Consider the following 25,643-nt stretch of genomic DNA (forward strand, 5'->3'; position numbering starts at 1 on the left):
AGTACAGGGCTCAGGGTGTCTGTCGTGTGGCACTGTGTCCAAAGCCTCACAGGGACTCTGGACACATCAGCAGTGTCAGAGACTGAAATGTTATGGGTAATGACTTAAACACTCTTATGAAGGCGTTTTGCCCATTATGGCAATGGTATAAAGAGGCTGAGACCACCCAAGCCCACCCCTTCTTCATCTGACTGCAACTTTGGGCTGTGACTTAAGCTTCCTAACAGAACTTCAAATGCGACATTATTGTTCCATTATCTCTAGTCTAGGGACAAGGAAAAAGACTAAGGGAGAAGAATGTGTCTACAAGAAAGCCAAACTCAGCAGATGTCCTGAAAATTAGCTTGGGCCAGGCTCAGCCTGGGGGAGGCCATAGCCCACAGACTCATCTGCTGAGGCCACATTTGCACATACTCCCCCAAAACTGAGAAGAGCAGAGGATAAGGGGAGGATAAGGAAAGAAATAAAAAGAATATAGAATAAATATAAGAATAAGTTGATATAGAAGAAAAAATAGTAGTAGAAGTACATGCCAAGAAGAAGAAGAAGAAGAAGAAAAGGAAGATTAAATAGTAGTAGTAGTAGAAAAATTTTATTATTATAACAATAATATCAAGTTAAAATACACATCCACACATCCTCTAACATCACATAATGTTTTCATTTGGAAAGGGCCTCAGAGATCATCTAGTTCCAACAGATTTTCTTCTGCTCTTTTTCTCTCTCTCTCTCTACCTCTTTCCTTCTATCTCTTGTCATCATATGGTCCCATTGGCACCTTCATTTGGGCAGAGGCATCTCCCCCTAACGCAATCGTAACACAATCTCTGTCCAGCCTGTGTTTGTGCTTGGGATTGCCCCAACCCAGGTGCAGTACCCTGCACTTGCCTTTTGGATCTTCATGAGGTTGATTTGGGTCTACTTCCCAAGTGTGTCCAGGTCCCTCTGTCCCTCTGGAAGATGCCCCTTCCCTCCAGCACCAGTCAGTTCAGGGTCATTGGCAAACTTGCTGAGGGCGCCTCAGTCCCAGTGTCAGTGTCACCAACAAAGATGGGTAACTGCACCAGTCCCAGCACTGACCCCTGAGGATGCCTGTTGTCATTGCCCTCCCCTTGGTCATTGAGCCATTGATCACAGGCTCAATGACCATCCAGCCAATTCCTTATCTACCAAGTGGTCCATCCATCAAATCCATCTCTCCAGTTTAGAGAGAGGCAATGTCAAATGCTTTGCACAGGTACAGGTAGATGACATCAGTTACTCTTCCCTCAGGTACCAGCACTGTTATCCCTTTGTTCTCTCAGTCCTTAACTTTCCTTTTGCAACTTAGGTAGTGTAGCTGCAACACTTGGAGAGAACAGAGGCACAACAGCCATTGAGTATATCAGCCTTCCTCATAACCCTAGGCAAGCCTGTTCTTCCAGGACCATTTAATTAAACTGGAGCTTTCTGGGGCAAGCCTGTGCATGTGACAAATATCTGGCACTATGTGACTACTGCCACCCAGGACTCTGCACAAGCCTCTCCTGAGGCAGTTGTGTGCCCAAAGGAGCAGCCACCCACCCCATCAACTCCTCCTGAAGTAAGAAAATCTATTGAGGCATTCGCTACCCTCTCTCCTCAAAGAACAGGTAGTGTCAGTTTAGAAACTTTTTCAGAGGAAACAGCTTTTAAAAAAAGAGAGTTTAAATCTCTGGAGAGGTACCATAGTGTTTCTAAGGGATGTGAAAGGAAAAGAAAATGATTCCTTAGGGATTTTTCTTCATTATCACCCCACCTGGAGAAGTGAGCACACAATGAGCAAAGGTCCACACATATTGATTTTAGAGCTGGGGAAGTGTGCAGCTAACAGCTTTTAAGTATCTCCATTTTCAGTTACTTCAACAAAATTACCAGTGAACAGTGTAAGAAAGTGAAAGTTTTTGTAGGAAATTGCGGGCTAAAAATGATCATTTAGGTCGCGAAATGTTTCCTTTCATTGAAAATGGAGGGCTTTCAAACCTAGGAGTTACTGCGAGCGTACTGCAGAGTCGTCTTCACCAGACATTTCCCAAACCACAGCCTGTCCCTCAGAACCATAATCTTACAGAGTTTTGCTGCTCGGAGGCTTTTATAAACCGAGGAGCGCTTGGTCGGGGCGTCCCGACTCGGAAGGCGGTGACCGGGCTCTGAGGGAAGTGCGAGCACCACGCGGCACTGAGGAACCACAGCGGGCCAGACCGAACCAGCTCTGCCCCAAGCCGGGGCGTTCCCTGAGGGAGCAGAGCCCCGGGAACGTGGGGCCGGGCAGAGCGCCCTGAGGTGCCGCCGGCCCGCCCTGGGGCTGGCGGGGAGCGGGGGGAAGGGGCGGGCGCTCCCTGGCTCCGTTGCCCGGCAGCGGCCGCGGCCCCGCGATGGAGGCGGGCGAGCGGCGGCGGCTGCGGCAGGAGGCGGCTGAGTATTACCGAGGGCAGCGGGTGCCGGAGCGGATGGAGGACGCGCTGAACGCCCTGTTCCCGCTGCACCCCGAGGATCTCTACGGAGAGCTGGTAGCGCGGGGCGGGGAAGCAGCAGGGCGGGAGCGGAGCGGCCTCTCCTGGCCCCGCGGAGGGGCCGTGTGGGTGCCCCCCGTGCCGGTGCCCGTGCCTTTGCCGTGCCCGTGCCTTTGCCGTGCCCGTGTCTTTGCCCGTGCCCCCTCCCAGCCCTTGCCCTCAGCCAGGGTGTGCGGCGAGGAGCTCGGCGTCTCTGTGGTGGCAATTCAATGGTTTGTCCCCTGGAAAGGCAAGCATTGCCATGGTTCTGTGTTTGTGGCCCGTGGCAGCTGGGTGCTGTGCCGGTACATGCCCGCAGCAGCCAGGCTTCTTGTCTCGACCAAAAACAAAGTATTCCACAGATGGACAGTTTTGTTTGTCCCTAACAAAACTGCTGCTCAGCAGAGATGACTCCCGGGCCAGCGGCGACAAGAGACTGGGTGCTGTTCCCTCTGCATCTGCTGGTGAAAGGCAGATGGGCCCCCATGGAAGGGTCAAGAATCAGACCAATTTTATCTGTTCCCACTTGGCAAAATATTGTTGACAGTAGTCATAATGAAACTTCAATTAATGGCAATACTGGAATTGCCGATACTAGAATAGTCAGCAGCTCTCAAAAAAAAAAAGATTTCTAGTATGGTCTTTGGTGGGAGAGTGGCTGGGGGATGGAAATATTTCATTCCATCTTACACTGTTTCCCATCTCCAAGTGTTTTGCCATCATCAGTGGAAGGGACTGGAACTGGTAACACCTTTCCTTGCTTTGCTTGGTAGTTGGCATGTTCCTCTTCTTTGCAGCCCTAACTGTTTCGTGCTTTTCCCACTCGATGACCCATGGTTTGGTGCTTCTCCAATAGTGGATTAAATAATGAAACTAATAAGGAAGTATGTAGAAACCTCAGGTGAAAATGCAATCTTTTTTCTAAACCAACATTAGAGTTTATTAATTATGAACACAGACCCAAGTGTATTGAGTTACGATAGTTCATCAGGCCCAGTAAAGACCATGTTGGAAGAAGAATGAGGACTCTGCCTACCAGAAGTCATGGTTTCCACTTTCTCACAGGGCTCAAAGCTTGCTTGAACATATAAATCATGGAATAATAGAATATGCTGGGTTGGAAGAGACGTGTAGTGGATTTGTTTAGTGGTGGATTTGATTCTAAGGTATTTCATGGAATAAAAGCCTCTTTGCCTGGAAATTGACTTTTAATTGAGTTCTTTCTCTTTCATTTAAGGCTAACTACTTTTCTAAATTTTCAAAAGCTCCAGTAATATGCAAATTAGTTGGAAGAAAAGTTCTTGATGGAGTTGGTGAGCCAACATTAGAAGTGGAAATATACTGTACAGTTAAAAACTATGAGAAGGTATGAGCTGCCTCTTCTTGTTTTATTTATTTTACTTGGACAATATCTGAGAGAGGTACTATTCTTCTCACATCCCAAGGAACATTTTATTTTCCATCTTTATGACAAGACATAAATCCCAGTTGAGAGTTGTAACTTGGAAAAAAAGGTGTAATGAAAATTTAGACAGTGGCAGCAGCTATTAAAGCTTTATTTTTTCAGGAATTATACAATATTTTGTGAGTGGGACCTGATAATGTATCTCTGTATAATATTTTTTTTTTCTGTCTTAATGATCATGTAGGCTTTCCTTACACCTGTATTAACCTTATACATTCACTTTCATTTTACCTTTTTCTTTAATTTTCAGATCTTTATATTTCTCTTTGTGCGGCACTTTCAGAAAAATACAGCTGAAAAACAGTATGGATAGAGGCACTTCTTTTACATTGAACTAATAGACTGATGTGGGTGACAGTAAAGTCAAACACACCCATTTAGCACCTGCAGTGCAGAATTGATGGCTCATCTCTTCCCCAACCTGAAATATTCTAACTACATCTTTGCAGCTCTAGCTATTGTGGAGTAATTATTTCTACTTTCCCTCAGTTGAACTCTGGTTCACTTAGTTCTTGAATTACATGTAACCTCACAGATATTCACAGTATATAAAGTTAATACTGTTAATGCAGGCAACTGTGGGAAATTTGTAAATTATGTCTTCCTTTAAGTGAATTTTCTTAATATCATTTGTTGTTAATCAGTACAGAAAGATAGGTTTGAATTATCTGAGTAAGACAAAAGTAATTGATCATGAAGATTATGGCATTAAGCATGAATGCTGATGAATCATGGTACAACAGGCTACCAACAGCTGCAATAAAAGGTGTCCTAATGACTGTGTGGACCTTAAAATAACTCCATTCTATTCTGATAGCATAGATCTGTCAGAGGGGTTTTGCCTATGTAGTTATAATTTTAGGTCAAAAAGCTTGAATAATGTCTGCAATTACCAAAGTATAAGAGCCTAAAAAGAAGGTGCTGGATGAGAAAAGACAAGTGGAGCAAATAGATTTGGAGATATGTACTTGTAGAGTTGGTAAGCTCATACCTCTTAGTCTTTCAAATGACATTTCCAAGTTAGAAATGAAATAGTGTTTTAACCCTTTTACATTGTTTTGGTGGGTATTTTTTTGTTATTGTTTTTTTTTTCGTAGAGGATTTGTTCCACTGTAATGGCTACTCATTCTCAAATACCTGAAAATGCTTTACCTGAAACAATTGAAGCTGATGAGGAAGAAAGAAATGACTCTGTTCATACTGCTGTGGAATGGGTCAGTGACTCACTGAACACAATGTTAAGGGACTTGGACCCTACTGACCAGTGTCAAGCTGATAAGATGCTTGGGTAGGTCTTGCATATTATGAAAATTATTGCATTTGAATATTGAAATAGTCACCATAAATTTATATTGCAATGAAAGATATGTAGAGTATTCAATGTTTTCTACTTTTTAAAAAGTATTTTTAGGATATAAAGTCTGTCTCAGACCCATCTCACTACATTATTGCCTGCTTTTCATAATTATGATATAAAAAGCATGCTGTTTTGGGTTGCAACACTGAACACAAGCTGTAGCAAGCAGACCTAATTGCCTTCCACGTGGACTAGATTTAGGAAAACCTTGATGAAGGGAATAAGGACTTAGTTGGAAAATGAGTCTAAATAAGATATTAATGCATTGTTTACACTACTTTATGTGTCTCACATACTCAGTTTGCCTGAATTGGCTTTCTGTGACCCATGGGTGAAGATTTTACTTCATGCATGTAATTGAAATTCATTTCACCTACTGTCTTAACCTCGGCCAAGCTGATGGATGTCATGAAGTCATGACAGGATCTGTTACTACCCATGCAAAGGAAATAAATCCTTCATGCTCAGACTGTCTGCTCAGAGCTGACTTTCAAACCAGAGTGATTTACAAAGCTTGTACTAAGATTTGCAATCCTTGTGGTCCTTTTTTGTTTAATCAATGCTGCAGATGACTACCAAAAAAGAATTATATAATAAATTTTTGGACTTCTCCAGCTTCACACAGGGAATCTATGGCAGTAGCTCAAATACAAGCACTTTACCTCCTAGCATATTCTTTAGCCTGTGTCACATCTGTCTATATGTTACATGTCTGACAAAATTTTGACCCAGTAATTTTTATGCATCCTCCCTCAGTGAATACTTTGCAAACAAGGTAGAAGAAAAAAGGGAAATTGAAAAGCAAGAAAAAGAAAAAAAAGAAGAAGAAGAAGCAGCAAAAGTCATTTCCCCTGCTTCAGGCCGTTCAGCCGCAACACCTAAGCAAAAAAAGGGACGAAAACCAGGTTTTACTTTATTTAATTTTAATATTTTCTGCAATCCAGATATTGAAAAAGGTCCTGAAAGACACCCTATCTCATGTTCAAAGGGTTTGGTTACTCTCTCCTGACCTTTTTGATCACAGCAGTTTCTGCAGTAAAATGAGGGAGGGGAAAATACAGTTTCCTCATCATTCACATGCATTGGTTGAACAGTTTCTGCCTTTGTTTTACAGTTGGTTTAGACAGGAGGTTATTATTCTTCAGAGTGAGGAATAAGAATGGAGGAGGATGCAAATGAAGAATGAAAATGAAAATGATAAGGAAAGAAAAGGAAATCACAGAACTGAGTAGTAAAAAGGAAATAGAATTAATATAGAAGCTGAAAACAAATGAAAGAGGAAGGAAAGTTTCCTTCTAACACTGAGAAAATGAGGAAATACAGAGAAAAGCAAAAGAGAATGAGGGTGAGATGGGAGTAAGGGGTAGTATAGAGTAAAAGGAAGTAAGCAAACATCCTCCTAGAGGAAAAAGGAAAAAATGGTTTGAGACTAGAAAAACAAGGTAAGAATACACAGCCAAAACCAAACAACCCAGAGAAAAAAAACACCATATGTTATCTCCATCTATACATTAAACTCAGACAAAAAAGGGTTGCTGTCATTTGTTGGAAGGGCAGAAAATTTTGGCAAATTATTATTTCCTATCAGTTTAGTTGCAACTATCATATACTGTCAGCAAAATACCTCCCACTTCATTTGTTGGATGTGTGCACAGTAAGTTCACCTTTCACATGAGATTTAACTTCTGCAGTTGTCAGGTCCATCCAGACATCATTGTGGTGTATTTGATACTTGAGTCAAGCTTCTGCTGATACATCTATTATGCGTTTTCACTAATTGTGGCATTGACTGTAATATTATTGTTAGACTCAGTGCCCATTTGGAGCCAATATCAAGCAGTCCCCAATGCAATGATTCTTGGGAATCTGATCACTTATTGCAGCTTCAGCAGGGGCTCCCTGTAAGTGTTCATGTAAGCAGTGTAGGCAATAAATATGGTAGTGGGAGCTGCTTGGTTTAAAGCATTTTGGACAAAGTTACTGTATCTGAAAGGGAAATAAAGTCTTGTGAAAATTTAATGTGTAATATTTAAAAGACCTTTTTTCTCTTTGGGAATTCCAATTGTAATAGGCCTGAATTTTTTCTCAAAGTCATTACTAGATTAAATCAAGTGTTTGTACTCCCAATCAAGTTATAATGTAATCTGCCATTTTTTATGCAAAATCCGAGCATTTAAGGAGCACAATAAAGAAGATTGAAAACATGCTTTTGAAAGGAACTTGAAAAATGATATAATATTGTTGGATTCAAACACAAATAAATAAAAATACATATTTCAATGGCTGAAAGGTCTCCAAGAGAAAGAGACCCAAAATGCATTTGAAACCAGAGTGAGGACAAGTACTCTTCTTACTTGTAAAGTCATTCCATATGAAACAGCTGAAAAAATTAGTTTTTAAAAAATAAATTATTGGGGTTTTGTGCATTGAGTACACACTGAAATGACAATACCGTATTTACTCACATAACTCTGATCCACAAGCATCTCTTTAGAACCAAGGAAATGTTTAGCTACTACTCTCTGTGTTGTAGGAAAGAAGGTGTCAGTGGAAGGGAATTCCATCCCACCTGCAGAGCCTGCTGAGGCAGTGCTGTGTGGCAGCTTGGCCATTGGGGGAACATCACTTGCCATAGCAAAGGCTGGGGCCACCATCAGCTGTGTCCCATTGTACTTGCATACTGCACTGCTGAAACACAAGGTACATCTGGCTTTGGTCATTTGGTTTATTTCATCCCAGTTATCATAATTATTGCAGCCAGTTGTGACAGTGTTATTAAATTTGCCTCATAGAATACACCCTTAACACATTGCCCATGTTTGAACCCTGTACCATAACTAAAATATATAAGAAATTATTCTGATGTTCACGTTTTTATTTTCACCTGACACTCCCAATGACAGGAATCACCTAAAGAAATTACTCTACCACTCCCAATGATTACTGTGTTGAACTGTGAAAAAAATTCACCTACAAAACTGAAATTAGTCAAAGAAGTTATGCTTATACCACCAGTTGAGTTATCACTCCAGCAGGTACTGTTTCCTTTTTTAAATAAATGTATTCTATAGACATCATACTAACTACATATGTACATAAATATATAGATCTTGTCAATATAGTCCTTACAAACTATATTTTTCAGTTTTTGTTAGCTTAGAAGGCCAAAGTTTTAACAGATGTTAGTGAAGAATTCTAACACTAATAACATTAAATTAAGTAAAAAGATGATTTAAAAGAAGAACTGTGAAGATTTAAGTTAAAAATGGATGTTTGTATAAAGGAAAAATCAGTGCATTGAAGAAGATGTCAAGGAATTGTGTTACACAATAATAAATTTTGCAGTAGTAGATTATAAATACTGCCAGTTGTTTGATATAGCATACAAAACAACCCATAACAATTTCACAGGAAAGCATGAAATACTTGGGAATAAGTTGCTTTAAAATGAAATTGTGACACTAGAAGGGAAGACAAAGAGCAAGAAGGATGGGTGAGAGATGGGATCAGCCCTCTCTTTTTTTGTTTAGCCATGTGTTGCATTAAAGAATGTATCTGCACAAGATGCCTCCATTAGGGCTCTGATTTCTACTTTGTGTGCTGCTGACCTGAACAAATAGCTGAGCTCGATTCTCTTTCTTTTTGCTTTTCCTTTAACTTTTCTGGTTTGTCCCCCAGAGCTGTTAACAAGGTCCCTAATTCTGCCCCATTCAAAGCCAGGATGCCTCCCAGTGCCCATGGGAGAGGAAGAAGGTGTTTGCTGTAGTGCAGAACTCAAAGCTGTTTGTGCTGTGTTGTTGCCAGCTGTGACTGACTTCTGCCCCCTTCAGTATTCCTTTACTGGCACAGTTTGAGAAAATCTGAAATGTCCTTTACGAAGCTCACACTCAACATTTACTAGCTCAGCTGAAAAGGAAAAAGAGCCTTGCATTAAAAGCAATGAATTCATTTAATTGGAGTGTTCCCCAATGTTTAAAATCAAGATAGTGATTTTTTTTTTCCCTGTTCCTTGGGAGTATTCTGAAGGTAAATGCACTCAGTCTTGTCAGAGTTTAGGAAGTCTTAGGCAGAGTTACAGATGGGAACAGGGATTATCACCTTCCCACTTCTCAGACATAAATGCAGACCCAGATATTTTTTACTTGTTAGATATCTGAAGGGCTGCTTTTGGGGAGGAGACTGCTTTCCTTGACATCCCATAATCAAATATTCCTGCTCATTCCACTGCTACTAACCCTTTATCATTGGACATGACTGCATTTTGTGGATGGAGAGATTGTGCTAAGGAGTCTGTAATGGTTTGAGCTTTTTTGAAGACTTTATATGAAAATTTGCATTTAGAATGAGTGTTGTGTCTCTTCTGATTAAGGCTGCAAAAATGAGTTAATATAACTTTCTTTTGAATATTACTGTTGTTTAATTTCAGGGCATAGAAAGAGTTCAGGAAATTCAGAAAGAAATGACAAGAAAGATGGAGTCTCCAGGCAAAACGGTACAATAAAAAATGTGTTCTTGCAGTGAGGTCTACTTCATTTGATCTTTTACTACCCTTGTCCTTTTAAACATCCACATGGAACACTTAGCCTGTTACAGGCCTGTGACACAGAATAGAGGATGTGTTTCTCTGACAGATGAATAAAACATTGGCCATTTGGTGATACTAGATCAGAAAATTTAGAACAAATCATTGTTCTAAGCATAAGCCTTTCTGTTTGCCTTCAGAAATATACTGGGAGGGAGTGAATGGTATCAGAGGGCATATACAATATATATTCTGACCTTGCTACACCTCTCACACAGAACATATTTTATTCCAGGTGCTGTTACTGTAGCAGTAAATCAGTCTCAGTGTGTGCATGTGCTTTTTGGAAAGCAATGTTGTTGTGTTTCTCCAAGTACAGAGTCTAGATTCTCAGTTTTGAGATCCCCTGTATTTTTGATGGACTGGGTGAGAATGTCTTGAAAAACAAATGACGGTTGGACAGATGTCCACCTAGAAATAAACATTTTAAATTAGTAACCACTGCAAAATAAAACTATTAAACTATTAAATAAAGCTATTTCCTAACTGAAATATTTGGTCTCTTTTGACCAAAATCCTGTCAATTCTTTTCTTTTTTCTTTTCTTTTCCCATGGAATTGATTTCTTTCTTCTTTCACTCCAACAGCCTGGTTCACGATCAGACAGTAGGAGAGGAAGAGCACATAAAGCTCAGGTAAGAAAAGAGATTTTATCTCTAAGCCTTCAACAAGGTATTAATAGCAGCAGGAAACTTAAAATGTTCTTAACAAAAGAAGCATTCCTCTACATCACCATTTTGGAAAGGTCAAGGCAAGACTTAAATATTCCAAATGCTCATATTTTACATAATAATTTAAATTCTTCTGACTATACCTTCCCTTTGGGGGCAGTAGAGGAAACGGGGAAATTTCTGGGATCTGATAATTTTTCTCAGATAGAAATCCTGGTAATTTATCCAAATGAGCATTTTGCAGGCCTGTAGCACCAGCAGAGAGCTTTTGATTGTGTAGACCATAAAACTGTTACCTGTAAGATTTATGGATTGTGCTGTTTCCCAGCCCTGGGAGTGTAACTCCTCTCTTTATCCTGCTGCATTCAGTGCCCAGGTCCAGTCTGAGGTTACAGATAACATCCTCTGAGCCTTTGGCAGATACAAACCAGTAGCCAAAGGGCAGCACTCACAATATTCCACAGGACATTAATTTGTATGGCTCAAATGATCTTTTTTATCCCTTCAAAACTGGTAGTTTGTGAATGAGTTTTCCAAATAGTGGGATGGAAATGCCATGCAGGTTTTGCTCTTCATTCTGAGATGATTTAAATATTATCAGGTGAGAGTCATTACTGTTGTGAATATATAAAAAAATGATCAACAAAAGCTTTCCTATTTTATTGCTGCTAAAACAACAAAAAATTTATGAAGATGCTCGCCAATGTTTTCCTGGTGGGTAGTTTCTATATCAGTACCACAATATGTAGTGCAATCAGAAGGTAGAATATTTCTGTAAGATATACACAAGGAAAAAATGCATTAGATTCTCTGAAAAAAAAATCTATTTATTTCAGTAGGAGAAAACTAAAGGAGACAGTAGTGAAACTGAATTTAAAACTGATAAAGACACCATGTTAGTTTGAACTTTTTTGTGAGAGAAAAAAAAGAGAAATTTTAAAGTAGGCAGTGAAGAAGAACTCATTTAGGTTAAGAAAGTGAAAACTAGACAGAGAAAAATGTTTTTATACACATAAACAATGCTTTTAATCGAATGTAACAAGGCACAGCATGTGGACATCTTGAAAACCACATGAAACTGCAGATTTAACCTCCATCTGAAGTGCAGGAAGACTGCAGCAATTTTTTTGCTGTCTGTTGCTTCATCTTTATAATCCAAAATTCCCAGACTTGAAAGTTAAAAATCAGTGTTTGGAATACCTACAGAAGAACTGACAACAGAAGGAAATACATGAAATATTTGTTCAATACTTGCAAATGTGGCTGATGTCCAGCAATACTGTCCCTGAATCAGACAAGTGTGTGCAGCTGGCCTGGAGGTATTTCTCCTCTATGAAATTTGTTCTTTCCAGAAGTCTGGGGAGATTCTTGAGGTTTCTTGAATGCTCTCCAGAGTCAATATCAACGTTGTAGTTGAGGATTAATGAGCAAAAGCTATTTAAAAGTAGAGGATATGTTTTTGTGGCAAAGAGTTGGTCCATAGCACCAGAGCATTTATGGCAACCCAGTGGTTGTTAAGAGTGCCTTTAATATAATTTTTTAAACCAGTGCTAGCCATACAAGACTTGAGATCTGCATGAGTAGACATATTTCCAAGGACTATTGCTCTCTGCTCATTAGCACTTGATAATTTCTCTTTCCTAGACAATTGTCCTTAAAGCCACTAAGGAGATTTGTGAGAACAAATCTATAATTTGATGACTAAATGCAGACTGAAATGACAGTGAAAAAAAGCCCATAAATATGTATAATAACTGTGTGTGTAAATAAAATGATTATTTTTGTTTTGCTTTCAGCCATCATCCTTAAAAAGAATATCACACTTAGGCTGCCTGATAACAGGATATGATAGTCTAGAACAACTGCTACTCCAAGTGCAAACAGCTTGCAACAATATAGGTCTGGAGCTGGGAATAGACATGTACTTAGCAATAAATTGTGCTGCTCATGAATTAATGGATTATGTAAGTTATTTTTCAGTTTCTATTTGCTTGGGTTTTAAAATAAATGTAGCTGTTAGTTAACATTATTATTATGTTGCAGACTCACCTACAAGCTCCTAACTCCCTTTTTAAAGGTAGCAATCAAGCAAACAGAAAGAATTATCTCTGAATTTATAAATTCTTGCTGAATCTTCTTGTTTTTCCATTATATTAAGCTACATCTCTTGTTTTCTTCAAACTATCCTAACATTTGCTTATATTTTTACTATGGTATGTTTATATACACATTAGTGCCCATCTCATTGTGCATCAACATTAATGTTTTAATATCGGTTTTTTAATATTTTTATTTGACAAAGTCTGTTTATCTCTTGATAAAGTTCTTGCCCCTTATTCCATGATCACTCAGGTTTTTTGCTAAGCAGAAAAAGGAACTTCCAATTCCATTTAGTACCTCATGAGCTTTTGTGTTGGGGTGTTCTGTAGTGCCAAAGCTTCCATTACCAATATCTTTTCTGAAAGCAGTTGCTCTCTTGGCTGTGATATCTGTGTCCTATACCAGAATGTGCAAAATCTTAACCATTGAATTACCAGTAATTCTGTAACTTTGTTATTGTACTGTCAAAGCCACTAAAGCAGTGGATATCCTGGCACAGTTTTACAGTGTGCCTGTAAAATTCCTCCCAGGCTGCAGTTTGTGCTTCCCAGAATGATGAGACTGGTTTTAAATTAGTCTATAATATTTTCTTCATGAAAATGAGGAGAAAAAAATATCACCTTTTTTTTGGGGGGGGAGAGAAAAATGAGATTTTTTTTCATACGAGATTCAATAAAAATATTGCTAACTTCATGCTGTAATTGTGTCAAACTGGCAGCATTGCCTAAAAAATGCTGAAATAGATCTCTCTTTGGCAGTGGCATTGTTCAGAGCCTTTGGCATGAGCCCACTGGAAGCCACAGTGTCACTTTAGGCAGAGTTTTGTGTAACAATGTGCTGACAGCTCAGACACAGGGTGAGGCAGATGAGTGAATGCCTCCTGACTGAAGCACACACAGCCCCTGCCTTTACAGAGATGGGTACCCTCTGCTTTTCAGGGTCCTAATTCCTTATCTTACATGCTTTTTACTTTGCTTTCTAGGGGAAAGGAAAATACGAAATACTCACTGGAACATTCAAAAGTCCTGATGAAATGGTTGCCATGTATGTGGAAATGATTAATAATTTTCCTTTCATTATTGCATTAATAGATCCCTTAAGAAAAGAGGTAAGATACCACAGTGAAGTCCTTTAAAAACTGGTGGTACTGTTCATGGCACATCACTGACCTTTTCTCAATTTTACAAAACATGTAAAATGCAAAGCTTCTGATTTTCAAGTTTTTAAGCACAAAAACATCACTAGAAAATGCGTCTAACAATTTCTTTGAATATATTTTATTGGCAATATCCAAAATTTTCTGTACTTTTTACATAATTTCTGATGGAAAATCCTGACAGAATACAGTCAGTACACATACCTTAAAGAATTACAAGAATTTGCTTTTTTAAAATCTGATTCTACTTGCTAAACCATTGTTATTTTGATTACATTTTCCTCTTTCTATACACTATTCAAATTATAAGGTGAAATTGTAAAATTCAAGTGTACTACAAAAATTGATATGAACTGCAATATTATATTAAGCTGGAGAAGCAAACATTTGAACATTGTTGTATATTCAGCCCAAAAAACACCAGAATGTTATTGCTGCAGTTCTTTGTGATGGATATTTATAACCAAAGTCCTGTCACTGGCAGCATTGCTCGGCAAAATTTTTCAGGTGGGAGTAAGACACCTCTGTGATCAAAGTTAGAGGAGTTAATTAGTGTGGCCAATCAACTCCAACAATAAAGCACAATAATATTAAGCATGTCATCAAGCTACAGATGGATAAAAGAGATTGTATAACTTTAAATATTCACATTTATACATGAGGTTAAATCTCCATGTGTTAAAAAAAAGAATTAAAATTTAATTGCTGCAGAACCTACAGCTGAGATTCTGCAGTTGCACAGCTTAACACAAAATTAGCTCTTGGTGTCAAATTTCATTTTATGTTCTTAAAAATAAATTCAGGGAGTTCATTTTCATGAACAAAAGATAAAGACTGTGATTGAAGGGAGAAGGAAAGTGATGTTTGTGAATCTGCCCAGTGCCTGAATCAATAATTCTAAAAAGAATGAACTACAAAATCCATCTGATTTTGTCCTTAACTGGAACTTTAAAAGTTCATTTTTCGAATAACTGTGTTTAGTATTAGCTCACTCTGGTTAGCCTTGCCTCCCTGTGTTGTTTCAGTCTGACTCCCTGAATGACCAGGTTCCAAAACACCAGGTCATTCCCCACTCCTGCCAGGGCTGCAAACTTCCTTGAGAATTGTTACGAAGGAAAATATGTGCAAGATGAGAATTAGCAGGAGAATTCCAGCACACAGTGAAGAGCAGTTGGGAACAGAGTACAGAGTTAAGGGAAATGCCTCTCCTCCTCCTCCCAAATCTCCAAGGTTTACCCATGCCACCTCTTTGCCCCTGATAATTAGATCCTTGAGGATTAGTTCTGGTACCAATTCAATAATTCATTGCCAGACACCAGACCACTTTGGTGTTAAAATTTAAACATTTGTTCAGGTGTCAAAAACTTCATTTTCTCTTATGCACAGGCTTGAAATCCATACAGGAATGGCACCTGATGTTGATTGCAAGTACATAAGTACAAAAAACTAATCCACAGGCCAAGAATGGCAGAATTATGAAACAGAGATGTTTTTAATGTGAGAACTTTGCTTTCTGTGGATACAAAGCAAGCAAATGAATTTGTAAATTTCTTCTTTCAAATTCTTTACATTTCCTTGTCCTTTATTTAGCCTGGACCATGTAGCATGTGGACAATGCATTAAAATAAAGAAACAAAGACCCTGAAAAATGGAGCTTTCCTAGAAAAGAGAGCATTGTATTCTTCTGTTCCCTATGGGTCCTGCCATTGAGCCTATGTCTCCTGTTCATTATTTTATGTTCAAACAACTATGACACATGAAATATTAACACAAAAATGATTAATTTGAATAAAACAAAAAAAAAATTTATGTTCCATCAAAAAGAAATAAATTTCAGTAGGGAAATCAAAATAGCAGATCCCTACACTTAATTTAATTTAAATATTTTAACTATATTTTGTACAAATAGTGGTGATTAATTTCAGATTAAAATTTATGTTTTCTAGCAAAATCTTAAAACCCAAGGAAAATGCAAGTGGTATGTTTTTCTTAGGCAGACTGATTTAAAATACATTATAAAATATAATATTCTTATATGAAGGGCATATTTAGGATTAAACCCAGATTATTATTTAATTTTTACCTCCTCAATTAGAGCTTCCATTCAGTTTAGTTTTTTAAATTTTTGCTCAATTTGTTTGTGCAGGACAGAGAACAGTGGAGTAGCATCTGTTGTGCCCTTGGTTCCAAATGCTTCCTGATTGCTGAAGATGCTGCCACGCAAATTTCCAAACTCAAAACTGACCAAAACATAAACCTAGCAATGTGCAGTGGTGTTGTCCTAAAATACATTAACCAAACCACGGTGTCAGACCTCATAGAACTGACTGGAATTCTGGATGGTGAGTGTAGGGGGGAAAGGCTGAAACCAAATCCTACCAGCCACACCTGTAATATTACATGTTTTCCTTTAATTATTCTAATTAAATAAATGCTGATTTAGAAGACAGTTGTCAGAAAAAACTGAAATTCAAGTTTTGATTCAAAAATCAAGGGGCTTAAAACAGCAGTCAGGGCTTCACCTGTTGTCAGTTAATACTGGGAATGTTTTGAACGTGGGTGCCCTTTGACACTGCAGCTAATTGTCATGCAGTCATATCAGAATTAAAGAAAATAAGAGAGATGTGGTCAATTCATCTCGATTTTGAATAATTTTAGCATTAATAATTTAAAAATTCAGACACGTGCAAACTGTTTAAAATTGCATTTAGATAGATTATTGATTACATATTATTGAGACTTTAAGTATTAAGAACCTGTGCAGCTTCATATGTAAGATTTCTCTTTGTATCAGAATTTTTTACGCCTAAGGATTAGCTGGACAAATTTAATAAAGCCTAGTTTTTTTCTTGTTCCTTGAAAACACCCAGAATTGCTGTATCGAAGTGAGTAAATAGCAGCTAAAAGATTCCATTCAGTCAGGGTGGTAAATTCTTTTCTGAATAGAAGAAAATTAATTACTATACTGAGGAACACATTTAAAATAAATAGCACAGCCTGATCAGACAGATCAGTGAGAGGCAGAGACCAGGACAGGATGTTAGATGTTCCCTTATCCCTCTGAAAATAAAACAAAATGCTAATGTAGCAAACAGCAAATACAGCAATACAGTTTACATTTTTGTCAGGTGGGGTTTACTCCTGTTTGTATTTAAGCTTGGATAGCCCAAGGGTAAAAAAAGAATGAGAAGTCCAAACAATTTCTGTGTCAAATAATAAAATATACTCTAATGAAGGTGTTCCCTCCTGTTATGTATAGGTCAAAGACATATTTCCATATTAGGAAGTCCAGATAGAGAATCTTCAGATGAGAGCCTCGTGGATCTGGTAAGTATTGAAAGCTGTTCAATTGCAGAATTGCAAAAATACTGCTTTTAACATGTACTATTTTTTAAGAAGAAAGCCTTTTTGTGCTTGAGAAAGAAACAGCATTTTACAAAATGGGCATTTTCTAGGGGGTTGGTTTTTTTTCCCCCACAGAGAATGGTTATTCTTTTGAGTGTAAAGAGAGCACACAGGAAATTTGCCAAAGCAGGGAGTATATTCAAAAGTGTGTATGATCCATTTGCTTGCATTAGTTTATAAAAAACTGTGAGTGAGTTACAACATTCCTACGTAGCAACAACATTTTAAGCGAATATCCTTAACACTACTATATTTAATCTTTTGCAAATAAAATTTCCCTTCATATGCCAGCGAAAATTACTGTTTGCATTGGGCAAATCTTTCACGGAGAGGTTTTATTTCCCCGTTCTTCTCAGCAGAGAGACGAGGGTGTTCAGTTAGACTGAGAATACCGTGTTTAATTTTTGGGAATGACTTCACTTGGCCAAGTGAGGAGTTTTACCACGGGCCCTCTCTCGTTGCAGGCTGTGGGCCTGGGTGCCAGGTTCCTCAAGTTGGGAGGTCTCTCCCGCGGAGAAAGGGTGGCCAAATACAACCGGCTGCTGGCTATAGAGGAGGAACTGGCCGCGAATGGAGCGCTGCGTACGAGCTTCTTTCTTACTTTGTTTTCAGCCTGCCATGAATACGGGCACAAAGATTGGAGGGAGAATGATTGAAACTGCACCCCAGGAGGGAAGCGGAATCAAAAGGCTATAAATAAGGGCTGACAAAAAAAGCCTAGGATAGCACTTGCCACAATGTATATTGTTGTCCTAATGGATTATCTGTTTACTGAATGTTAAAATAGACCCCTTCTTGAGGAGTAGCCTACATTAAGCTATTTTTTTCCCAGAATTAATTGGTTGGAGTCTTGAAGCCCACGGTGCAAAAGGAACAAAACAAAAAACCGTGCATATAATGTGTCGAAAAGCTGCCAAAATGGAATTTTAGGCCAAATACCCCACCTCCCTCGAGGCCCGAAACATATATTGCTAACAAAACTTCATTTCACAACCCTCTTTTGTATGCTACATTTCCAGCAAAATGTGTTTGGAGAGCTACAATTGCGTGGGTAAGCCTTAAATAAAACCCAAGAAAACCCTAAGTTGACGATGCACATTCAGCCTTAGCCACTTGTATGCATCTGCCTGCCTGTTTCAGGATCTGCATCTTCTTTTTACACTGTACCAAGGCACTGTTAAATGCTTAACAGTTCATTAGAGCCACTTCTCACTTGCTCAGGTATCAATCAAGCCAGAATAAAGACATGCAGTCTAAAGGGGAGGCAGAGAGACAAGGAGAGGAAGAATGGAAGGAAAGGGTTTGCAGGAATTGTATTATGCCTAAGAAAAGGAAACACGAAGCAGAATTAAGTCATTTTACCCTCTTGTTTGTAATAATTTCCAGTGTTCTACACATAGGGTAGCAGCACTTGACATGCACGCTATAGAGCAAAGTTTTTAGTTGAATTTTTTTTTTAATTGAAAGTATGTTGAGCTTTTTGAAATCTCCCCCTTGCTCATAAATACCCATTGTAAAAAACAGAAACATAATTTTTTTTTGCTAATAGTTTCACAGAACGCACTTTTCAAAGATAAGATAGGTAGTTATAGAACTATGAATTTTAACTGCCTCAGCAGTATTAATATATTGCTTCCTCAAATGGTGTAGTCTAAGCAAAGGCTCTCGAGTCTGACAAATATTTAGACCTATATCTGATGAAATGAAACAGCAACAATCCCCGACACCGTTAATCACTTGGCAGAAATGAGATCCAGTAGCTAAATCACCAGCAGGGCAGTGGCGGAGCAGGGCTGAGCTGCATACCGAGCTCCTCATTTGCTGGGCTGGGGATCCCCAGGAGAGCCCAGCCGGGACACCTCGAGTGGCTCATGTTTGCGAGGTGACTCTGGGCCATCAGGAGTCCCCCGAGCGTGTGAGGAGCCTGCTCGGGGCTCAGGAGCATCGAGCCCGGCTCTGCCATCGCCTGGCCACCGTCCCGGGGTATGAGAGCAGCCCGGGGCTGCTGTGCCACCGCAGCTCCGGGACCTGCTCTGGCCTCCCCTCGCTGGCACTGCCCCTCCTGCCACGGACACCGTGCTGGCACCGAGGGCAGGGGTGGGGAAGGAGTCACAGGGCTGGGAAAAACCGGGGAGCTGTCGGTGGCTGAAGTGCCAGTTATGGGATCTACACTGGGACAGGGGTTTATGAGCAGTCAGTTGGTGGGAACCTGGCAAGAGCACCAGTGCAGGGGGGAAACAGAAGGCAGCAAGGTGAGATGATCAGTGAGGAAAGGAATGCAGTAAATATCCCAGCTCAGGCTGCAGTGCACCTTGTCCTGGTCCTGTAGTCAAAGTGTCCTTCCTTTCTAAAGAGTGACCAGGCTTTAAAAGGTGTGTCCAGTCTTGTAAGCATCATGTGGTGTTTCCAAAAGATCTGTGTGCACCAGAGAACATTACAACAAACCCCATTACAGCAAACATGAGCTGTTTTGGTTTTTTTTCCTTCTATTTCAGGTGAAGCAAAACTTGAATTTGTTGATTTTGCTGAAGAATCACAGCCAGGACAACTTCCTGATGTGCTTCCTGCCCCAGAGTAGGATTAGTTGCCTCCACAGCTCTCAATCACCCCTGGAGATGGACAGCCTGCCTGCTCAGCTCCCAGAGAACAGCACACTAACCTAGGCTGTCAACATTAACTTTGGGATAAATTTCTAAGAAAAAAACATTTTACTAAGAAACTTACATATTAACTATACCTAAATCCATTTATTTTCGAGCAGTCCAGCCAGATATCTCTAAAGGATTTCAAATACTGGCTTCTCTTTTCCCAGGGACCATTGCCTTCAGCTGAAACCAAATTAACTGAGCAGTGACTATAGTCTGAAAATACCACAAAATTCTGTGCTGCATTTACAAATTGACAAAACAAATACTGCTGTGTTAAGTCCAAAACTAAATGTTTGTTTTGAGAAAATCAGAATCTCCCTCCATACAAAGAGCAAGCTGTTGACAAACAGTAAAAAAAACCCCAAACACAAACAGAACACCACAATTTACAAAAAAACAAAGGCCCTGAGTGTTATGCTCCTCCATCCTCCCCACCCCCTCAGTGCTACTCTGAGATGCAGCCTGCAAAGGAGATTTTGCTCCACTTGCAGCCCTGAAGACAAGTGCAAACCCCAAATGTTGGGCACAGAGCTGTGACTGGCATCGGTAGGAAGCCTGCTCCAGTTGGCAACAGCAACGAGTCAATTCCACAAGGTCTGGGAAACTTGTCAGGAGTCTTTTTAATAAGCAACAATGAAAAGTTAAAGAAATAATTTATGTTCTAGGTAACAAAACAGTTTAAGTAAAAGAAAAGCTTCTTGAAAAATTTCTGGGTTTTGCATAATTTGAAAATCTGAACATATAATACAGCAGCGATAATTTGAGGAAAAAATACATATATGAAATTTTGCATTTTAAGTTCAGTGTAACAGACAACTAAGTAAAAAATTAACAACCAGAACCAACTGCCCCCAAGAAATGAAAATACCAGTGAGAGACAAATTCCTGCAAGTTTATGAACTGTATGTAATTCAGTCATTAGATCAAGTCCAAGATTTTCGTAGCAAACATGCAAAAACCACCAAAATAGATGTGAAACCACCACACTCATTACTATCATTTTATTTTTAGGAAAAGCACCAGACAGTTGCATGCAGAGCCAAACCAACAAACTCAGAACATTCATCCTTCAATACTATCACTGTTTCAAATAGTTAAATAAAAAAGGATCCAAGTGCATTCAAGTCCGTGCCCACCCAATTTCAGATACACCAATCTTTAGGTAAATCCCTGATTCCATTTGTTCATTATAAAAGAATGAGATACTGTGCTGAATTTAAAGAGACTACCATGGAATGTGAATTGGCAGTGGAGCAAATCAATGATGTTCCTATCTCACCCTTGTCATAGGAAATAAGGGCTGAGGGAAACTGGGATTTGTGTTATCAAATACAGACACCTGAAGTGTCACCTAATAAAGAAATGAATGCCACCAGTGTGTGCCAGGTTCAAAGCAAGGGCTCATTTGTGTTAGCACTGTGAGCTTTCAGCTGGGAGTTCTCACAATGTTGATGATTCCCAATAACTTTCAGTCCTAGAATGAATCCCAAATGCAGCCCATACCCACTGTAGCCTAAGGCAAGTTATTTTTGTGCAGCAGTAATAACAGACTCCAGCTGCAGCAGTTCCAAAAGCTGTAACATTGAGACAAAACTCAGGAGCAAGTCCTTCTTTGCAAAGCTTTTAACCCAACTGAGAGAACCAGTCCCAGCCCACAAACCCCTGACTCTGGCTATCACTGCCAAAAATCTTGGTACCACAATGAGGTGCTGCACTGCCTTTGCTTTTCAGTCTCTGTCCCCTGACAATCTGAGACAGAAGGGTTGTGCTTGTGCTTTTCATTTCCTGCCTGTCTGGGGACAGCAGACAGGGCACCAACAAGATCCTGGTTTAGGTGGATATCTTTAGAGCAATGCGTCTAAACACATTTTTATTAATAATTAGTAACACCCCCATACTGAAGCTGATGAGGGTGCAATCACTGACAGAGTCTAACCCAAACCTGTCCAGCTCAAGGGGGATTCAAGGGGCTTCTGGCAAGCTTTGGAACAGGCCTTCAACAAGGCATCTTCTCAATAAAAGAAGAGTTTAAAAAGCCTCTTCAAATCCATTTTTAAAGGTAACTGACACAATCTAAGAAATTAATAACCATACCTGCAAAATTAAAATGGGAAAGGGATTTTGAGTGACACACAGTTATTTAACACTTCAGTGCATGTAACAAAAGCTGCATACAAAAGACCATTTCAATCTGTATTATTTCTGTCTGGAGTACAGACCGTGGCCCCTAGTAACACACCTAAGCAATTCACAAGTCCAGATAATGATTCCCAAAAGGTACAGCCTTGCAGAGTAACAATTAACAGCTAGAACTATCTGTTTCTTTCATTTTCCCAACGTTAGTTTCTTTATGCAGTGGCTTGCTTTTTTCCTCTTTCACTTTGTTCTGGTTCAGGGCATTTTCAGACATTTGATCCCCACTGGTGGACACAGGATCTAAAACTACCACGGATTCTGTCTCTTTTTCACTGCTAGAAGCTTTTCTTGTCAATTCTGTGTGACTAGTTGATCTAGAAGAAAAAGAATAAATACATAAATACAAATGACAGTTCACATATGCAGAAGAGCATAAAAACACAGAAAAGCATTTCTGATAGTAGCACATACAACCAAGACAGGTCTGCTAAGCTTATAAATAGATTTATGGATTTAACAGCTGTTATGTACAGATAGCAATGCACAAAATGAAACAGTCACATTGCCCCTCCTGGATCATTTGTTAGGCCAGGCATGGAAGATGAAAAATGAACTCACAAGGCACTGAAAAATGGTTTCTCCACACCTCTATCCTACAGCCACCTGACTGGGGGCTGCACTGCATGACTGAGGCACAGCATAACCAGGTGTTCCCTTGGCTGCTGCTGGTCTCACTGGGAGCAAGCACTGATGATTTCTGGAAATTCACCTACTGGTTTGCTGAACTATCAAGGGCGTTTGATCCACGCTCTGTGCTGCAGAAATGGGGTTACACCACCATTGTTTGCAGTGCAGGGATTCATGGGGATAAAAAGCCTTTGAGCAGGGAGGAAGGAAAGGTCAGAGACACCTGGGTTATTTGTCAAAGCTGGCATCAGCCTATAAACAATAAAAGCACTTGTGTGTATTCAGAAGCTTTGTACTGATGTTGAAAACATGCAGGCAAATCCTTAGATTAGCTGGAATGCACCAGCAGAGAACATGGCAAACACTGGGAATGCTCGACCTGAACAAATGGCAGACTGGGGTGTTCCCAATGCCACCTAAACCCTGCTGGCTGGGCAGACAGAGAGCCTGAGAACACAGGCTGTGCCTCCTGCACCCTGCATTCCAGAGCCTGATCCCCAGAGCCCCCAGTCCAGTGCCCATGGGCTCAGAGCTGGGCAGGCTCAGGGATGGCAGCCACATTGCACTGGCCCATCCTTAGGCTCAGCCTTACAGGCCACTATGGATGCACCATCCACACCCACAGAGCCCAAACTGGGCAGGTGCTGAAATCCCTCAGGCTGGAAGGTCCTACATGCACTGTAGGCTTGTCCTTTTTTTCCCCTCTAAATTTCTGTGTTTATTTTTAAGGAACAGTCTTCCATTCTGGTAAGGTAACACCCTTGAGAAGAAAAGGTACAATCAACTGGAGGCCAGAGAAAGAATTCAGCTACAGGATCCATCTGCCACAAACTGCCCTTTATTGTGACAGTCTTTGTCCTAAAGAAAATGACAAAGAAGAAAGAGGTCACCCCACTCAACAATTAGAACACTGGGTGGGGACTGCACCAGCTCCTGATGGGGAGAGAGTAAATGAACAGGTTAAAACCAAAACCTAATCACAGAAACAACAGTTGCTGCACTTTCCATTTCAGAAAGAATTTACTCAGCTTGCTGCTGCAGCACTGGATAGAACAAATGAAATTCCATGTTCAAGCTTTAATTACAAGAATTGTCTCTAACATTAGAATTTTGGTATAAGTTAATTAATGCAGAAATTGGCACTAATAGATACAGTTTCAGACTCATTTGATTATCATCAGAAGCTAGTGATTTCAAAAGGAAAATAATGCTTATTTTATGCAAAAGTTGTCAATCATTCCAGAAAAATACAAGGCGAGGTATTTTGAATGTTACAGCAAATTAAACTTTTTAAAGCAGTGTAACCAGAAGAGGGTTATTTTAAAAAGTGCTACTTTTGAAAAGCTGATTGCCCAACACTATAAAAATGGTCAAAGCCATAAATGCCAAGTTCATTTTTATTTCACTTTGGAGGTAACTATCTTTCAAATCCCAACAGCTGGACTATTTAATACAATCTGGTGAATCAAAGTATAATTCTTCACTGGGCTCACAGTGGGGAGTCTGCATTAGTGTATGGCAGCATTCCAACAACTGATGCACAGCCAAACGCTCTGAAGTCTGTTTCATTTATAACAAAAATGGATAAAATGGCAATCATATTTACCACCTTCAAAGGACAGAAAAATGAAGGATGTCGATATAAAGTAGTTTAATGGAGAAAACCGGTGATTAAATCAGTGCTTGCAGCATAAAAATAAGAATTACTATCCGACTTTGTTGTACCAGTATTGCCTTCTTCAAATCCTTCACACTGGTGCAGCACCAGCCTGACAATGCTGCTGTTACAGCTGAGGCATTGTTAAAAATTATTAACCCTATTTATCAGTTATTCAGAGCTTACTTTCAACAGTTTGCCAAGAGCAGAATGTTTCAGTGGGAAGAATGAACATAATTTTGGTGCTCCTTTTCAAAAAATAGCATCTACTCGTACAAATAAAGCTGGGAAAGGCAACGAGCAAAGACAGAGTTTGCCACAGTTCTGAAAAACTCAATTTTGTCCAGCCAAGGTATTTGCATTCAGTTCTAAGCAAAGTTCTTCCCTCCTTGAGATTGTTAATGCTGTTATCAATATTCCTGTTATTTGTCCAGCTATATATTTAAACCAGAAATCGAGACCCCAGTTCTATTATACTCATTCACACACAGTTGCTCACAAGTCTGCATGTATTTTTTTATGACTAAACACATCAAATCTGCACTTAGATATATGGATTTAGATGATAAATGCATTTGAGATTAATTCTATGGGATATGCAATGTTCCATGCTTTGTTATGTAAGAATATCAGAAGCAATCTGCTCTGTTTATATAGTTACAGAACCTACAGAAGGTGTAAATACTAAAAGGTTACTATAGCCTCTGACATAGCACTGCTGTGACCTTTGCATAAAATTTACAGTAGGAGTACAAAAGGACAAACTAAGGATCAGATTGTTAACTGAAACTTGGATTTTCTTTGTTTCCTCTGGTAATATTAGAACCTTGGCATTATTTAACCTGGGTCAGTGTTCTATTCATGAAATCATTGTAAAATCATTGTAATATGTATCCATTAGAGAACAGAATTTTATGTCAGTATTCATTGAGAATAAAAGCAAAAAACTGCATGTGTGTCTCTTATTTCAGAATTCTTAACAAGGTAGGAGAATAAACCAGAGAAGAGCACAGGCTAATACTGAACATCAGTAAAAACACACCAATTCCAAGTTTTGAAAGTCTGAGATGAACAACTAATTCCCTCACAGCACTACCAGAATTTGTCCAGCAGTGATTGTAAGGAATATACACACAGTATATTCTCACAGTGACACTGGTGAATTAACCCTCTGTTCCCTACTGAACTACCAGTGCTACCTGCAACAGCAGACATCTGTGAAGTGCAAGAAACCTTCTCCATTTCAGAATGCCCCTGCTAAACCCAGCTG

The 25,643-nt window shown here is 39.5% G+C and overlaps 2 protein-coding genes across 3 annotated transcripts in view; one reads left to right on the plus strand and one right to left on the minus strand.

Annotated features, from left to right (window-relative positions):
• Positions 1–2,393: 2,393 nt before the first annotated feature.
• Positions 2,394–20,033, plus strand: ENO4 (enolase 4). The gene is made up of 14 exons (XM_059852032.1): positions 2,394–2,528; positions 3,748–3,876; positions 5,073–5,263; positions 6,089–6,237; positions 7,866–8,032; positions 8,236–8,367; positions 9,759–9,824; positions 10,501–10,548; positions 12,381–12,548; positions 13,667–13,792; positions 15,987–16,182; positions 17,100–17,167; positions 17,710–17,827; positions 19,741–20,033. Exons 1-14 carry the CDS (start codon positions 2,394–2,396, stop codon positions 19,821–19,823), a joined length of 1,776 nt encoding a protein of 591 aa, XP_059708015.1. The 3' UTR covers positions 19,824–20,033.
• An 831-nt stretch (positions 20,034–20,864) lies between these two features.
• SHTN1 (shootin 1) overlaps positions 20,865–25,643 on the minus strand; it is a 55,002-nt gene continuing 50,223 nt past the window's right edge. For both annotated transcript variants that reach the window (XM_059852031.1, XM_059852030.1), the window contains exon 17: positions 20,865–22,403. In XM_059852031.1, coding sequence (XP_059708014.1) covers positions 22,193–22,403 — 211 coding nt within the window. In that variant the 3' untranslated portion in view covers positions 20,865–22,192. The remainder of the gene's footprint in view (positions 22,404–25,643) is intronic.

This window comes from Haemorhous mexicanus, chromosome 7, assembly GCF_027477595.1.
Source record: "Haemorhous mexicanus isolate bHaeMex1 chromosome 7, bHaeMex1.pri, whole genome shotgun sequence".
NCBI lineage: Eukaryota > Metazoa > Chordata > Aves > Passeriformes > Fringillidae > Haemorhous > Haemorhous mexicanus.